Source organism: Macrobrachium rosenbergii, chromosome 42 (genome assembly GCF_040412425.1).
Source record: "Macrobrachium rosenbergii isolate ZJJX-2024 chromosome 42, ASM4041242v1, whole genome shotgun sequence".
Lineage (NCBI taxonomy): Eukaryota > Metazoa > Arthropoda > Malacostraca > Decapoda > Palaemonidae > Macrobrachium > Macrobrachium rosenbergii.
The window spans coordinates 22,547,052-22,565,993 of NC_089782.1; the positions used below are offsets into that span (position 1 = coordinate 22,547,052).

At 39.6% G+C, this 18,942-nt stretch overlaps 2 protein-coding genes across 14 annotated transcripts in view; one reads left to right on the forward strand and one right to left on the reverse strand.

Annotated features, from left to right (window-relative positions):
• The window catches only part of TFAM (mitochondrial transcription factor A), a 74,490-nt gene extending 68,812 nt beyond the window's left edge, over positions 1-5,678 (forward strand). For 2 of the 3 annotated variants that reach the window (XR_010849889.1, XR_010849888.1), the window contains one exon: positions 5,269-5,678. Coding sequence is in view for 1 of the 3 variants with exons in the window: in XM_067085716.1 (XP_066941817.1) it covers positions 5,269-5,379 (111 nt within the window). In the remaining 2 variants the exon portion in view is untranslated. The remainder of the gene's footprint in view (positions 1-5,268) is intronic. The other variant, XM_067085716.1, reaches the window with a different exon arrangement.
• An 11,260-nt stretch (positions 5,679-16,938) lies between these two features.
• Positions 16,939-18,942, reverse strand: part of LOC136828043 (BRCA2-interacting transcriptional repressor EMSY) — a 41,052-nt gene continuing 39,048 nt past the window's right edge. For 9 of the 11 annotated variants that reach the window (XM_067085719.1, XM_067085725.1, XM_067085724.1 and 6 more), the window contains one exon: positions 16,939-17,680. In XM_067085719.1, coding sequence (XP_066941820.1) covers positions 17,637-17,680 — 44 coding nt within the window. In that variant the 3' untranslated portion in view covers positions 16,939-17,636. The remainder of the gene's footprint in view (positions 17,681-18,942) is intronic. The other 2 variants (XM_067085728.1, XM_067085721.1) reach the window with 1 other exon arrangement.

Sequence of the window (18,942 nt, forward strand, 5' to 3'; positions counted from 1 at the left end):
CGAAACACAAACATATTTCAACAATGAGCTGCTTCCAACCAGCTTTCACTTTCCTTAAATAATGCTTGTGTCCTACCTGTTTCCTCTTATCTAACTTTTTGAGGCTTGGTTACATTTTAGTATGCTGTGGGTTTCGGCTGCGATTTAAATGGCTTGAGACCCACCAAGTAACCGGTAGCCAATGGGTACGTGGGCGGATCAACAAGATGGCGGCAGCCTGAAACCGACCTAACCGAACCTGGGTGGCGTGCCTTACCTGGCGGGGCTTACGCTTCCTGGACCCACCGACCTAGGTCGCCACCAAAACATGAAACCAACCTAACTTCTTTACAGGGCGCGTGTCTTACCTGGCGAAGCCGCCCCCGGACCCCAGATGGGCGTGGGGTGAAGCCAAATATATAACTATTAGTACCGCATTGCCTCTCGAAGTCGGAATCGTCTGAAATCCCGTACTAGCAGTTCGGTGGCTCATTTTCTTCGTTTGGCGCTGGGGTACTGGCTTTCGGCGGGATCTGGACAACTGGAACTGGAACAGGACCTGCGTGTAATTGACCAATCCGTTTGGATAGCTGCGTCCCGTGATTGTTGTGTTTGGAACATTGAGCACGCATTTGCGGGTGTTGAAAGCTTTCTATTCAAGGATATGCCGTTTAATTAATTCGAAAGCTTTAAGGGCAAGGGACATTAGTTAATGCGTTTTTAATACAATACATGAAAAATATGAATTATACATAGTTTCACGGTACGCTTCGACAAAACATTACGTTTCAACACCACCATGTGGATTCTATTGTGTTTGTGTGTATGCTTGTATGCGTCCCGGGATCAACAAAAATGTAATGTGTGATTGATGTTAAGGTGTGTTTGAAATGGTGATTTAAAAAGTGTATGATTTCAACAATCTGAAATTGCCGTTGATTCTGGAGTGTATATTTTCAATTAAAATTGGAAGTAATGTTTCTCGGATCGGTCTGGTACAACTTGAAAGATGTTTCTTTTGTTTAGCCAGTCCAATCCGCCGAGAACCCAACAACTGACCGTCTGCCTTTACATTTGAATTTCACTCTTTCCAAATTTGGGATTTCAATTTCCACGATGTCCTCCTTTTGTTTTCAGTTTGTCCTGAATCAAAATATCGATACAAACTTCCGGCAGAGAAATTAAGCAAGTCTACTGCAGGTATTGGAGACCCAATATCAAAGTCATCGGACATATTTCTGGGGAAGTTCATGGATCAGCTGGAATCAGCACCAAAATGCTTTGAAAGAAAGGTGAACCCGAAAAGAAAAAAAGCCAGACCGGATGGATGTAATTTTCCGACATCGTTAAAGGTTGCATCGCCAAATAAACTTGTAGCATGCTTGATCAGAACGTGATTACCTTACGTCACCACTTTACAGAATCCGCTGAAATCGCCAAGTAGGCCACTTTTCATTTGGAAACGAGCAACGAAGCAGCTCTTAGTGGCACAAAACTCCCTAAGTCCATGAGGGTCACTGGATTCTTAGATGCAAATTCCGGCGTGGGTTGGATCGTTCGCAAGTAGCCATGTTTAAAGGCTTGAACCGGAAGACTGAGGAAGGTCGGCGGGGCAAGAGTAGTCTCGGGGAGCATGTCGGGTGGTCGGTGGGATTCCGGGGCATTCGGGTCGTTGTTCGGTCAGCTGTTAAGGTGAACTACTTACCTTGGCGGAGGATCTCGGGTCGGGAAGAATGATTGGTGACCCAGCATGCGAAGCTGTAATCTACCCCACTTTTAAACCTATAATTGGTCATCTGTATCAGTTGTTGGGCCATGACCATCTCTTAATTGTTTCTCTAACAGCTATGCTCCACCCTCCCACTGACACTTGTGTTGCAGCTACTGTCTAGGTTCTCTTGCCATGTAGAGTTCTTCTTTGGCCCTCTTGCTGTGTTTCTACCAACTTCATAAAGCAGGTAACATAACCCTACCACTAAGAAACCACTTCTATACATCACTTTCATGAATATATATAAACTGTATGGATCCCTGATTGTCATCCACATACGTTTTGACTTTGTTCCCATAAAATACAAACCGTCATCTTTATATGGACAGATTTCTGGTGCAGCCGGTGTTGGTTCAGTTATGGAATCAAAATCTGGCAGACTCCCTTAAGCAGGGATTGTGGTTAACTGCCCAACCACACAGCAGTCACAGTGTCAGTTTATCTTTGTAAGAAGTGTGTTTCAGGCTGTGCTTTCTTGTCTTGTGCTTGAAGGGCTCATGTGTGGGGCTTTCCTACCCTCTAGTATTTGAGCTATGCCTTTTTAGCATGATGATACCTGAGAATTCTACATCTTGCAATGATGACTAACACATACGCCCAATGTATGATGGATTTGAGCGGGATTCTGGTGATGCCTACCATTGATCCCCACCCCTTGTGTTTAGCATACTGAGGTCAAGAGCCCTCAGTGTCTCTGACTTGCTTGGAGTGTACCTCTTGGTCTCCTTCCAGTGGGAGAGATATGGCCCGATAAGGAAGATAGCAAAGATGATTTTATCAATGTCTTAAGAGGGCAATACATCTCCAGTATCTCACCTTTCCATTCCAATGCCACCTCCTACCTCAAACCTTTCACTGACTGTAGCTTCCATAAGTCCTACCTCCCTGCAGCGGGGGAAGGTATTGTTAAGACAAACAGTACAGTGATTGATGCAATCAGAAGTGGGGGATTCCCCAGTTGCAAAATTGGTTCCTAATTCTTCTTCCTGGCCCTTGCTCCCAGTTACCTGGGTTGGATATCCTAATTTAAACTAACCTTTATCTTTGATGAGAGTGAAACCAACAAACCCAGCTACAGTTTACCAAGTTCCTGACACTCTGGATTCCTTGGACATAGAAAGTGAAGGGTACCTAATGTAGTGGCTGGATGACAGGAACCTTCTGAGTAGAAGTACCTTAGAAAACCTCTCCCTTAGAGATGCTGCTGTTCTCAGTGCATTGAAGATGGGGTGGGGAGCACACCTGAATGGCTCCATTTCAAAGTGTGGAACCAGGATGTCATTTGCCTGCATGTCAACATCTCTGAGATGGGGTTGACTCACTTGTAATACAAGCCTTCCACAATGCGTTGACAGGACACTTGGTGGGACTTACAACTGAAAGTACGATCATAATATTATACATGAACAAGCAGGGAAGAAAGGTATCTCTACCACTGCAGGCAGTGGTGAGAGAGGTGTATGCTGGGCATTCTATAATGCTATTTAGCTATCGGCAAGGTACATCTAGAGCTGTCAGAAGGTCAGTTAGTGAGGACAGAGTGGCCTCCTCACTGGGAAATAGTAAAAAGGTTGTCTGAGGTTTGGGGACTAGTAATAGACCTCTTTGTTACATGGTTAAACAGAAAACTGACAGTATTCTGTTTGCCTGTGCTGGATCTTTTGGTAGTGACAGATGATGACATCCTTCACTGAGAGATAAACTTGATATGGATGCCTATTCCCTCCTCTGCCTGATGGTCACTCCCAGTCTCTGGATGACCTTGATGGTGTGATTTAAGGTCGCATGAATCTCCTCTATCCTGTCAAGTCCTTTTGTAATAAAACTTTGTTACTATACCAGTGCAAAAATGAAAGAACATAAATAATGGCATCAACTAATATCTTAAATTTAGGATAAAAGCATTTTTATGCAATCTAAGTTCCAAAGGTTAATTTACCTATTCCTAAAAATTTAGTTAACATTCTGGAACAGACAGATAAAAAAATTGCCTAATATTAAATAACTTTTAAAATCTGAATGCAAACAGTAGCAATCTATAAACATTTTTTAAATTCTCAACCTTTGTTAGCATTCAGAACATTGCATGAGAAGTGCCTTCACCTGTAATATCACTATGCTACAAATGATGGTAACAACTTGAATAAGAGGCTCAGTTGCTCAAAAGCAGCAGTCATGTTCTCATGGATTCAAGGCCACATTGTCAATATAAACTAACATATAAAAAGGATTGAATATAAGTAAAATTATTTTTTCAATGACTCCACCCTTAAATTTCTCCCTCAGCAACAAGACATTCCCACTTTTTTTCCTGACAGGTCAATTATTCAGCTTCTCTTAAGATGTAGGGCATAATTTCTCCTCTTTTCATGAAGCCACCTAATTCCTGAGAGAACTCTTTAATCTTACATTTACTCTCTAGAGATATGCCGTTGCTGGATTGTTTGGTTATGTGGCATTTCTTTCCTTGCTTCTAGTATCAGCATAAGGAAAGCAAACAATTTTAGCTAAATTTCCTATTCCCTCAGTCACTGTGGACAAAGCAAACTAAAAATCAACTCCACTTCTATAATGTACTATGGTAAATTGGCAAAAAATATTTGAAATTACATATATTCCAGTGCTGAAAGTGCTACCAAAGCATACTCAGCAAGTTGCATACCTCATTCAGTTATACCTTATTTTATGAAAATAATTAATTATTCTTTCCTTTCACCTGATCTGGTGAAGATTTATGCTTCTCAATCCCAATTTAAATAGGACAAAATGAGCTATATTAATTTTACAAACTTCCCTCTCCACAGAATACCCAGTTGCACTTTTTCACCTCAGACAATAAGATATATCACCCAACAATATTATGTCTGTATATGCAGAACACCAAACCTACAAAAGAGGAGGACCAGTCCATTGTCAAAAAGTCACATAAATTATCAGACAATACTAGATGAGAGCTTACTGTGTAAACAGCAAGAAACCCATGGAGAAATATTTGAATAACCATTTTATATCACGGAAAGCTGACATTCTTTAAAAGGCTTGTTAATGCAAGAAAAGTTAAATTTCTCAATATATCATTTATATAGGAAAATGTCTACTTTCTCAAAATAGAAGTACCCAAAACCAACATTCTTTTTCTATTATTTAGTTGTATGGTAAAACTAATTACAGAGCCTTAGTGAAGCTATAGTAGTATGTTTTTAACATACTGTCTCATCATTTAGTTCATTTATAAAAAACTAGCAGTACAGTACTTCTCAACATAGAAAACCAGTACATGTGTTCAAAATGAAATGAAAATTTGATTACTATCACCCCATTATTATAATATACTTGTAGTTTAACTAGTCCACTGAGTTCACATTTTTACTTATCACAGAGCTAGTCATCTCTTGTTGGTATTGGACCATGCACTGTATATGATTAAAAATAAGGAAATGATCAGTCTTTTCATCCAGGCACTACAAAAAAAAAAAATTTCCCGGTGATTTACTAATAAAATTCTTCTCTTTCATCAGGCTGGTTCTGGTGGTTTGGAGCAGGTTGGGTGGACTTGTGGCTGTGGACTAACAATCTGCTTTCGACGAAATATTGCCACCCGAATTGCTTCAAAGAACCAGTGTATCTGAACAAGCTGCCAATCAAAATCCCACTTCTAACAATGAATCCCGGTCACCTGATTCAACAGATAATTACTTAACTTTGCATTCTGCACAAAACCTGTCTGCTAAATCTCCTAAAACTGAAGATTAAAACTACTGAATACTATTGCTGCAGTGCCATTCTCTCCCAAAAAAAAGTTCTACCAACATTATAGGGCCTATTATCTTGTAGTTTGTGAACTTATTTCACTAAATTCAACTGTAAATTACTTGTCATAAATGAAGTGTTTGATTTTTATAATAAATGTTGAATGCAGATGGTAAAAGATTTTTTTTTTCTAAATAACGACAAATGAACTTAACAATGCATATGGTACGTGTGAGTAGATGAAAACTTAATAAGTTGTGAATTACAGTAAATGTTCTACTTTGTTAGCAGTGCTGGTCTTCCTTCATGGGAAAGGAAAAACTTTCAATGAATTGATGAAAATCTATATATTTTTTAAATATACTGTACTTATCTCATGCTCTCCATTACCTAGTTTATAGACCAGATAAGGAATTTTCTTCATTAACTTATATTTCCATATTACTGTATTCTTACTGCCTTCAAAATAACTAAAGCAATAAATTACATCATAAGAAAATTACCTGTATATGAAATATTAAAAACTCTAATGTATAAAATAGCAATACTGTATACAATAGTTTTATAGTTAGGACAGTGAAACAAATACTTACCAGGCTTACTAGGTAATGGAGAATTGTAATGACCCATGAAACCAACTAAAAATGTCTCGTGTGTACTATTGTTATGACTCCACTGAGCAGGAATGACCATGGTGTGTGTGAGTGTGTGTGTGTGCAAATAATGCCCTCTAATACACTTCTTGCCAACACAACATCTGATCAAAGTATGTACAGTATAAAGCTATTAATTTGGTAAAAAGGGCATGATAAAACTAACCGTTCTAGTGTAACTACAGCACTTGTCTACCAAGAACAGTAAGAAAATGCTATATAAACATTAAAACCAAAGAAAGCAAAAAATTTTAAATACAACACTCATTCATGAATCCAGTACAGCAAATCTTCCAATGGAGGCTCAGGCACAGGAGGCAAAGACAATGGCAAGACAACAGACACACAGGGGCTGAAGTATCGGATATTAACAGCACAACTGAAGATGAAGGCACAGCTAAAACTGTAGACACAACTATGGTCAAAAGCATGGGTGCATGTGATGTCATGGCAGCAAGGAAGGCAAGATCTCACTTGACATCACAGCTGCAACAGCAATCATTGTTGACAATGAAACCACTGAGGGAGAAAATATGAAACCATGGGCGTAGCTGAAAATCAGGGAGGTAGTGAGTAGGCAATACTGAAATAGCCATTGGGGTAGGCAAAGTCACAATCAACTCATCCACATACAATTCCATAAGTCATAAACTGATGCTGAAACACCACATTGCCTTCTTTAGAGGTCCAACTAATAAAGTACAGGCAGTCCCAGTTTCTGACGGTTCCGCTTAGCGTTCGAGTTACGGCGCTTTCAAATATATTCATCAGAAATTGTTCCTGGCTTACGGCGCATGTTCGGAGTTCTGACGCGTAAATGCGCTGATCCGATTTGAAGAAATATGGCCCCAAAACGGCAGAATAATCATAATTTGAAGGTTTTTTGATGTAAAAACTCAATAATAATGCAGTTTACATCGTTTTCAATGCACCTCCAGAGCACTAAAAGTAAGGTTTTCTTATGATTTTTTGACGATTTTCGACGATTTTCCGGCTTACGGCGATTTTCGGAGTTCTGACGCGAGCGCAAGAGCGGAACCCCGTCGTGAACCGGGGACTGCCTGTACCAATAATCATATAAAGAGGCAACAGGAAAGTGGTGAAAGGCATACTGTAAGTGCAGACAAAACTGGAAGATGAGAAGACAGATCAGTAACAGGATACTTGAGTACTCATTGATTGCAGGGGCAACAGCGTGGCTTGACGATGCAGAATCCAAGGTTTTAAGGGCTTGAAGGCTTCTCTAATAGCATAAAGGAATTGTTAGTCAATGGACCAGTTATCTACTATACACACACACACACACACACACACACACAGGAAGTCTGGTGTTACAAACACAAACCTACACTGTCATGAACAGTATTGATGTAGATCCTTATCCAGCAAAGACAAAGTAGCTGCAAGCACTGCCTACTGCCATCACAAAGTAGCTTGCAGCATAGTTAATACAGAGCTACTGAAAACCCCCACAACTAACAAGGAAACAAAGTAGAATTAACTACAATCCATCATAAAATAAAAGACCATAAGCAATTACTAATCAGTAATAACAAGATAAAAAAACATGAGCTATTGTACGAAAATAAAATTGCAAAATGATTCGCTGAAGAAAATAATGATAAGACTTTTCACTGAGAACAGACAGCAACTCGTTACCATTAATCACTGAAAAACCCTTATACCAAACATTACTTTTACACATATGACTTACCTGATAGTCATAATAGCTGTCGTCTCTGACGTCTTCGGCAGAAATTAAAATTGGCGGCAGCGTCGATGAATTAGGTCCGCGTGATACCCCCTTCCCCTGGCCCCTACAGGAGTGAGTGGAACTACCCACCAATACAGTCAGATGTTTTCAGCCGATTTAACGTGCTAACACGGTTGAATTTGCTCGGTAGGAATTCGTTTTCTGAGGAAGCCATCGGTTTGCTTTGGAATCTTGGTGATGTACTCAGTTGAGCAGTTGTTTTTGATAGTTGTTAATTATAAATAGTTTTTGATAATTTATTTTTTTTTTTTGGATATTCAGTCTAGGATGTCGGACACGGGTTGAGTCAGGCTAGAGTAATGCAGCAAAGGCTGTAAAACTAGACTAGTAACAGCTAGACTGGACCTGCATTCTGTATGTGTTAATTGTGAGGGCAAGTCTGTACTTCATCACTAGCATGTGTAGAAAGTAATAGTATGACTGAGAAGCAGTGGAAGATTTAGCTAGCTATCTCAGGAAATTAGACAAGGATAAGAAGCGCCAAAGCCGCTATTAGGGCTTACGATCTGTCATTTCTAGAAGTAGTAATGCAGAATTATCTTTTCTGTTTTCTAACATATGTCCGACTAATGAACCACGTTCTAACCCAGACCCTATTATCCGGAACCGAAACTGTTGCCAGTCTTAAGGTAGGGTTTGGGAATCGTTTCTCTACTGTGATGTCAGCAATTGAGAAGTTGGGTGCTGCTGTGGAAGTAATTGCCAGAGATAAAGTGAAAAGTGTTTGTGCAGTGGAGGAGGTGGTTGTTCGGCCCGTCGCTCTCCTAGACCGAGACCTCTGTCATACTCCCTGTATCTGGGAGGAGACTCGAAAGTCCAAGGGAAGCGTTGAGGGGTCTTGCTCCCGAGCAGTCACCCCCTCAGACAGTCCCAACAGAACACTCCCAGGATGTCATGGAATGCCATTGGAAAGGTGTTCAGAGGGAAGTGTCTCTCTTGAGTGAGTCTAGCGAAGAGGTCTCGTAAGAGAGATTGGCGCCTTAAAAGATCGAAGTAGACCGCTGAAAGGTCTACAGAGTGTGTCTCCTGGGGAGGTTCCGAAGAAGAGGGGTGTTGCAAGAGGTCGATCCAGAGCCCAGGTGTAGTTATTGGGACTCTCCGGAGAGTTTCTCTTCCCCAGTTTATAAAAAGTAAAGTGAAAAGATCAGTGGAAAAAGGTAGAAAGATTGAAGAAACTTTCTAGCGGAGGAGAAACAGGTTTCTAGTTTTCAAGCGCTCGTTCTTTAGATCCAGACCGTCGTAACATTCAAGACCGTCAGGCGAAGCATTGGGGGGTTCCAGATCAGCGTTCGTCTTTTTCGGTAGCGCCAGACCGCCATGCACGCATCCAGTGGCTCCTGACATCCAGGCATCGTTTTTTCTGGCTCCAGACCGCCAGGAGCTGTTTTCTTAAGCCTGATAAGCGTTTTGCGCCGCTTTCTGGAGCAGCAAACCGCCAGGCGCCCTCTTCAGGTGGCGCGAGATCGCGCATGCGCGATCGGGAGCGCTAGATCGCCATGCGCCGCATCGGGCGCCGCCAGTGGCGCCAGACCGCCATGAGCCGCGTTCAATGGAGCCCAACCGTCCTGCACTCCTGCCTGAGGCGCCAGCCAGTCATGCACGCTTTCTCGGCTGGGATCTAATAAGCGCAGTGTCGGCTGCTGTACATGTTCATGCCTTGCAGCCACCTGCGGGTCTTCTCGAATCAGGACTTGTTAACTGAGAAAGTTGAGAGACAACAGAAGGTGTTATCTTCTTTAGAAAAGATGAGAGTATTCTTAAATATTTTAATCATTCAAGAGATAATGTAGGAGAGAATCAGGATCAAGTGGAAGTTTTAGAAGTTGAGCCTGCAGTGAGGTCTGTGGCGGTTTCTCAGTTTCTTCTAGGAAGATTTGCAATAAGGAAGAAGAGGAGGAGGCGGCAGTAGAAAAGGAGAGTCCTTCTTCTCTGCTTATAAGCAACTTTTGAGATTTTTTTGCAGAATTTTGCAGATTTCTTCTCTCCAGCAGTACCAGTTTGCTGAATCCTAGTATGCTAAGGACACGAGTAGTCGTCCGTCTCACAATAACAAAGTTGGTTTATCAATCTCCTCAAGAAAGACTTTGAAGGGATTGAAGAGTGGTTGGAGGGAGAAGAGGCAACTTGGAAAGATGCAGTTTTGTATCCCTCCTTCTAAGCTTCTTTCAGAAGAAGGAACTGGTACAATACTGGCGGAGTGTTTTTCCATGGGAGTGTCAGCTTCCTCACAAGGAGATTTTTCTAGCATAGTTGACTCGGCGAGGAGGTCTGCTCTTAATGCTGCCAAAAGCGTATTTTTAAGCCTCCGAGACTGGACAGGCTCTTTAATGGTGTATTCAAGAGCTTTGAGGTTATTAGTTTCCTGGATTGGGCTTTTGGTGCGTTGGGTAGAAACTGAATGAACTGGATTTAGATCAAGGCCAATTTGAAGACCTTTCTGGAGTAATGTCATGTATTGACAAAGCTGTAGGATGGGGCAGCAGAACTCTCCACTTCCCTTCTGTTTATATTGTTAAAAAAGGAGGTGTTGTGTTGCTCTTTTTGGCTAAAGGAGTGTTTAAGGCACAGAGGTCTGCATTGTTATTTGCGCCTCTGAACAAAGTTTTCTATTCCGCAGAATTTAATTTCCGAAGTGGCGGCTTCTCTTCAACAGAAGACTACGCAGGATCTTCTAGCTCAGTCGACCGGGAGGCCTAGACAAGCGGGGTCTGTTACTCCTAGACAACAAGTGTCTTCGTCTTCATTTAAAGATCGGTCCTTTTCGGGGCAGAGCGGCTACCAGACCGTATCCCAGAGCAAAGAGGGAGAGGGCGTTTTGTTCGAAAAGCAATCAAGAAGTCTGAGACTGACAAGAAATGAGGTTTTAAACCTCCACACATGTGTGGGAGCGAGGCTCCACAGTTTTAAAGATTTGGGAGCAAGGAGATAAGGATGTTTTTTATCTGGACGACTGGCTGTTAAAGCAGACGAGAGAGAAGTGTGTGGAGGATTTAGAGAGAACTCTGTCTCTGGCGAAAGAGAGCTGGGGATTATTGTAAGCTTTCAGAAGTGTGCAGCTAACACCATCGCAGTCCATTACTTATTTGGGATAACAATGAACTCAGCGACTTTTGGGCTTCTCCGTCCAGAGAAGAGAATAGAGGCGGCATTGATGAATTCCAGGAGTTTTTGTTGAAAGAGAAATGTTGCAACAGTGGATGAGCCTCCTCGGAACGTTGGCTTCGTTGGGAGAAGTTTGTGAAGTTGGAAGGCTTCACATGGGGCCCTCTTCAGTTTTACTAAGGAAGTTGGGATGGAAACTCTTCCCAGACTCGTTTGTGTTTCCAATTTCAAAAAGAGATCAAGGAGGATCTGAGTTGGTGAAATTCAGTAGAGAGACTGAAAGAAGGTCTGTCTCTACACAAGAAGAGCCAGTCCTGATGTTGTTCTCCGCGCATCAGACCTAGGTTGGGGAGCAACATTGGGACAGAAAAGGCTTCCAGGTCAGTGGACAAGCATTCAGAAGAGTTGGCATATAAATCAGGAAGAATTGGAAGCAATATTTTCCAGGGCTTGGCGTTCGAGTCAATAGTGAGGACAAGACAGTGATTGTTCATTCGGACAATACGACTGCTGTCTTATATAAGAAAGCAGGAGGAACGCATTCTTTCTCCTTTAGAGAAAACAAAGGATCTGTGGTTATGGACGGAAGAAGGAAGGTAGACATATTGACTCGCTTCATTCAAGGGAAGCTGAATGTCAGTAGGATGGATTAAGCAGGAGGAACCAAGTACTTCCTCATGGAGTAGACGCTGAACGCCCAAATTTGTCCAGAGGCTTTGGACGATTTGGGGAGAACCATGGATAGATCTGTTTTGCGACGGCCGAAAATCACCGTCTTCCCGTATTCTGCTCTCCAGTGCCGGACGAAAGAGCCTGGGGAATAGACGCAATGTTAATGAGCTGGTCTCATCTGGAAGTTTACGCATTTCCCCATTCAAGATTTTAGGGCAAGTGTTGGCAAAAATTCAGGGAACAAATAAATTGCAGAATGACACTAATAGCACCCTTCTGGCCGGTGAGGATTGGTTTCGGACCTTTAGATCTCTGATGGATTTTCAAGAATACTGCCAGAGATGATAGATCTACTCAAACAGCCAAATTCGAAGGTGATCCACAGAATCTGTCCGTTCTACATCCGACAGGATTCAGACTGTCAAGCGAATCTTTAGACAGAAAGGATTTTCAAAGGTTGCTGAGGCAATTGCAAGACCAAAGGAGAGTCTCTTCAGAAAAATTGTATCAGTCCAAGTGGTTTATTTTTAGAGATTAGGGTGCAAGCAGAATGGAATCTCTTCCACAAAAACCTCTGTTTTGAGATAGCAGAATTTTGTTATTCCTGAATAGGATTAGAAAGTTCTCGTCTCGACCATTAGGCTACAGAGCCATGTTATCTTCTGTCTTTAGACATAGGGTGTAAGCATTTCTTCTAATAAGGACTTAACAGATTTAATTAAGTCGTTTGATGCTACTAAGCAAAATGTTCAGAAAGTAGTTTCCTGGAATCTCGACGTAGTTCTTCGCTGGCTTATGTCTGGCAGTAGATTCGAACCTATGAAAGATATTTCATTAAGAGTTTAATAATGAAGACAATTTTTTATTGCACTTTTCATTCTACTGAAAGGGATTAGTGAGGATTCATGCTCTGGATAAAGTTGCTTTTTCCAGACGGAAACGTTTGCTCCTCTATGGTTGGTTTGGCTAAGAATGAGCGCCCTGCAAGACCGTGGCGCGTTTTTTCTGAATTAAAAAAGGCCTACTGAGTTACTTCGGTTCTGAAGAATTAGAAAGAACTTTATGTCCAGTGAGGGCTTTAAAGTTTTATCTCGAGGACGAAAGACATTAAGGTCCAACGTGAAATTTGTGGTGTTCGGTAAAGGATCCGAAGCGCACCCATGTCCAGAATGCGTTAGCTTTCTTTCTCAGAAAAATTATTATGGACTCACACTCTGAATTGACTCGATCGTTGTAAAGTGCTTAAAGTGAGAGCCCAAGGAGGCCAGAGCGGTAGCTACGTCTTTTGGCATATCGGAAAAAATTTGTCATTAGACGTATTTTGCAGGCTACCTTTTGGAGGTGTAACTCAGTGTTCGCCATGCATTACTGAAGAGAAATTGAAACAGTTTTTGAAAATTGCTCCAACGTTAAGCCCGTTTATAGTGACTGGCACGGTTTTGGGGGAAGGGGTATAGGAAGTCTTTCCTTCCTAATGAAACCTATTAATTTTCGCCTTGAGATGGGTTTGTTGGTTTAGGGAAGTCTGGGGGCACTCACGTGTGTCTGGAAGTGCCCTACAGTTATATTTAGGTGAATTGGGTTTTATATATTTAGTGGTGATACCCTCTATGGTGAAGGTTGTTGATGATGCTAAAGCCCAGAGCAGGCACGTTTAGTATCTATTATGCATGATAGTCCACGGTTCGCCTCTCACTACATGTAAGCTCTCATGCACTCGGCAAATCAGGTCTATATACCCTGTCAAGTGCGACTGAGGATAGCAATGAAAAAGGCAGTACCAATGACTTCACCCTACCTCAGAAGTAAGTAACTACAGGATTCTTTTTGAATCTTGACATATTGTTTAGTGTGTTACCTGCCATGAACCACACCAAATTATAATGTGCCAATCAGTTATTATGACTATCAGTGAAGTCATATGTGTAAAAATGTCATTTTATAATAAAAATAAATTTTACACATACTCTACCTGATAGTCACACAAACTCCACCTCTCCTCCCCAATCTCATGGGCAAGGTAGCATAAAAACATCTGATCTGTGGTGGTAGTTCCACTCACTCCTGTGGGGGCCAGGAAGGGGGTATCGCGTGACCTAACCATCGACGCCTTCATGTAATTTTTGAATTTCTGCGAAGACGTCCAGAGACGATAGTCATTATGACTATCAGGTAAGTATGTGTAAAATTTTATTTTTATTATAAAATGACATATTTACCAAAAAACATTTTTGACGATACATACTACTGAAAATGATCCAACTGATCACCCATAAACATCCCAATAGTCAAAACCAAACAATCCCCCAAATGAAAGAGTAATGGAAATTACTTACCTAATGAAAAAAACGAAGCAAAGAACAATACTCACAGTAAGATACAGTGGTGGTTACCACTGCCTTGGAAGATAAGCACTATGATACAACTCTAGAATTCACAAAACATGATCATTAATCATAAAAAAACATTAAGTACTTGAAAGAAATCATGAAAATAAATGGTACATCAGAAAAAATATAAGAATGCTAATCTTGGAAGATTAAGGATGTCTGAATACAATGGTCATATGCATGAATAAAGATCAGCAGAGAAAGATCGAAGGGGCTCTGAGCATATTTCAAGGTCTAACAAGTTAATGCTACTGTAGAACTCGGATTTGAAACAAGGCTTTTTATGGCTAACAGGTTTATAACATAGAAAAGCAATTTACAAAGATATCAAGTTAATTAAAATTGTGGTGAACTTGGTATTAGCTGCAGCCAAGCCTGAAACCATATACTGTACTAATATAGTAATCTGAACAATTAGTAAAAATAATTTTGCACCAAAGAAAAACCAAATCAAGACTTACTTGACAATGAATAAATGAAAAACATGATGTTTTTATTGTAAAGTGCATTTTTCTAAACCCCATAAAACAGAAATAGCCATATCCTATGTAAACATTTCCCAGACATAACTTGGCCTGATCTTGAAAGCTGGAAGGCCTTCCTGCACATGCCAAGACCATACTCCAGCACCCAGGCTTAAGGTGTCCACTCTTAGCTTTGCACCAACCTCACTCAGTCAAGAACTGTATGGAATGAAGGAGGGCGTACAACTTTATGATTTAGGATTTGTTGAAGAAATTTACACTTATGTACAAACATTATTTGTTCATACAAACACAATCGTAATAACATTACCTGCAATTTAAAACGGAAGATGATGAAATGTCAAAGAGAAAGTTTACAGTACTATAATGAAAGAATCCTATCCACTTGGAAAGATATGGATATAGAGCAATAGTTGTGCAAGAGGAACTTCCTGAAAGCAACAGATTCATTGAGAAAGCAACCTGAAAGACATGACACAAAGCACATGAGGATTGACCACAGCTATTCCTGGAAAACCACGAACCACTATACATTATGGATGAAGATCATGACAAAGAACATGGTTTGATCACATTCTTCTTAATCAGTAATGCATGACACATCTTAATGATTAGACCAATGAATAAACATCATGAGACTTATTGGTAACATCTCAAACAAAATCTAGCTGAGATTTATCTCAAAAGCCAGAAAAGGAGAGCTTAAACCTTATGTGGCTTGGCTTGAGCTTAGCTTAGTTTCACAATTTACCTAAGCTATGCTTGGATATCACATAATGTGTGGTTTTGTGGTGAAAGTTTTACGGTTTACTGTATATCACAAGGATACAGTGCAACAAGCCATCATCTTCATTGTCATACAGATAAACATTGTTAACATACAGTACTAGTGGGTGCACCATAACTTACACAATTTTGACTTGTTTGCAGCAAAAAGGTTTTGCGAGGAGGGCCATGTTACAGCCCAGGAACGAGAAGTTAGCCAGGGCTGTCATGATTTGGCATCAACAGTATTTGACAGGTATTATAATTTATGAGACCAAACTGAAGACTGCTATACAGTATTCAGCTGAATTCAAGACTTCTGAAAACTGGCTCTTCTGGTTCAAACTTCAGTATGAACTTAGTAACTGCACAGCTCACAGAGAAGCAATGATGCTTCTGAGGAAGTTATCTACAAGTTTTATAAGTTCTCAGATTTGGTAAAGAATTATCAGACCTACATCTATAACTATTACAAAAATTAATTGTTATACCTGCATTGTCACTAATTCCTTGGTAGATAAGTCAGAAGTGTTACTGCCTCATTAGAAAATTTTCAAGTTAGTATAATGCAGAAGTGCACTTTACTGCGCTCCGACATTCATCTTTTGCGGCTAGTTTGGCTGTTGCATTTGTTTATTTGACTGTTACATGTAAACTGCATTCATAATACTGGACATACATATACACACCACCATGATGAAGGTCTCAAGCGAGACATTTTGCTTCTTAAAGTTCTGTATTTCCGGGGTTTTGTGGTAAATGTGTGCTTGTTCTATAGTATAAAGCAGTGCTTCTTTGTTTTTATTTCTCTAGGTTCCATGAATTTAACCTCATAGGTCCCAGCATTTGGCCTTTGGCCCAAACTCTATATTCCACCTCCTCTACTACTTGATGTAAGCATGTATAAAGGCTAGCCAAGAGCAGACTAGGATGTTGGGCTAACCTTGAGTAAGCTAGAACATTTAATACATATTCTCACTAGGCAATTGTACAAGTTAAATGTATGGAATATACTACTCAGTATATTTTAGATAAATGTATTGTACAATATACAGTACACTCAGTTCCTTGACTAACATCATCTCAATACATGACAAAGTGTTCAGTTAAGTAACCCTGTTGTAAGAGTAATGCACTACCTCCAAGTAGTTTATCTACAAAACTGGTTATCAAACGCCCAAGTAAATGGGCAAAACTTTTACAGCCTTATCCAGTTACATTACAAAATGTCAATGGTTGGTGACTAAGGCTTTTTTCCAGTTTCTTTCAAGAAAAGGTTTTGGTATAGATACCTTTCCTTCATCAGGAATTGTACCTAGTAATATCAGTAAATCAAATTCCTTGAGCAACAATATTGTAGGGCAAATGTCCAAGAGACAAATTCAACTTTTTCCATGCAGTAAAATCTCCCTTCTCTATAGCTTTCTAAAGCACCTTCATGCTAAACTACAGTACTCAATTCAATAATTACTGTGCTACATCATCAGATTTGCTACTCCACTTATTCCCAATTCTATTACAATGTATCAATGGGACTTTAATTCTCTTTTATTACAATGTATGGATGGGGCAAATTCATAAATAAATTCAACAGGTGTAATAGAAGGATCTTATAATTTATTAACTTATATGTCAGTCGAAAATTACCATTCAAATTTTATTTACATTTCTAACAAGTTTACAAATCAAAGATTAAATACAGTATGGAATAGATAAAATTTGGCAAGACACATCTTCCCATTGCACTTTACATTTGCATATAAAATGGCCAAACACTTACAGAACCTACCAAAATAAATAAAAAAAGTCCACAAAACACTATCAAATATCTTTAGTTGAATAAAATATCTCTCTATTGACCAATCTAGATTTATGGTTTGTACAAATATGTTAACAGTACAGGTGCATTAAACATAATACTACAAGACAATAATACAAGAGTTTCTCTCATTTCAGGACAGAGATACAGTACCTTCATTTTTACAAACTGCTTCAAATACAGACATATGAAAATTATGTAAAATAACACAGTTACTACCAAGTTCAAATTACAAGTATGTACATGAGGCATAATTTGTCTAATATTTGTTAATTATATTTTGTCAGCATATCAACTTACACTTTGCTAAGTAAGAAAAGAGACAACAAGCTTGGTGGACGTTTCAAAAAGTAAATTCCTCTATGAGTATAAAGTTTTAGATGATATAAAAATATAACAAAAACAACAAATTATACTTCATCAATCTGGAGTCCTGAATTCATTACTCTAAAAAGTTATATACCGAAAGGCATGCACTATTCCGGAGATTCTCTTTCTTCGCCTTCAATATCCTCAGATGCTGAAAGGTAAATTACAAGCAAGTTACTACCCCATGGTCTAAGGTTATTTACTAAGTTCAGTAGAGTAGTTAAAACTAACATAATACTTAATTTATCTTATAACAGAAGGGGGCCATGCTTTCCCAGTGATAATTAACAAAATAATTTCAGTGACTTGAGTTACCATATGCAACTTAAAAAAAAAAAAAAAAAAAGTGACAAGAACTAAAACTCTGATGATTGAGAAACAGGAGACAAGATAAAATGGGGTCATCTGGCTTAAGCGATAAAAAACAACTGGGTACCAAGTAGGATTCAATGTACCTTCTTCAGTTTGAGTACCCATGAAACCTCATTCACATGACTTTAGAACTTGTCCAATATTTTAAATTCTGATACTCCTCAAAACAAAGGCAACATCAAGACAAACATTGGAAAACGAAACCGTTTTGCCATAAAAAAAAATCTCTTCAATCAGTTGATCAATAACTGCAAACTTGCATACTGGCAGTTTAAAAAAGGTTTTTGCTAACTTTATGTAATACAAGAATGCAAATACTTTTAGCACTAGATCTAATTAACTAGATGAAATTTGGTCCTTACTACTTTATAATTTGTCCTTACTACTTTATAAGACTAATCTAAGAAGACTGTATTGATTTGCAGTTACAAAAATTTAGTAAAAACTGTAATGGGCATAAATAAACCAAGAGAAAAGGATTCAACATATACCAGTCTGCTTAATAATGTCAAGTGAGAGAGAGAGAGAGAGAGAGAGAGAGAGAGAGAGAGAGAGAGAGAGAGAGAGAGAGAGAGAGAGAGAGAGAGAGAGAGAGAGAGAGAATATTTGGTACATTACAGTGAACCCCGAGCTGGGCTGGGGATGTGTCCACATCCCCCTGCAAATAGCAAAAACCAGCGAATACTTAAAGCCCTCTAAAACACTTAGAACTGCCCCATTTTGATAGTTTAAACACAGAAAAACCCACTGCAAAAATGCATATACCTGAGTGTTTTAATAGTTTTATCACAAAAAGTGCATTTATTCATGAAAATTATAAGAAAAATACTGTAATTAGGTGAATATTTCTCAGTGAAAAATACCTTGAATGGGAGAATTTTCGCGAATAATGGCTAGATATGTTTCCACAGAGAAACCCACGAATGCGTGGGTCCACGAATCATGAGAACGCGAATACGGGGGGTTTACTGTAGATATAAATTAACACAATCTGCAGTCTCCCCTGGGTCAAAGACAAAATTATGTCAAAAGACAAATTTA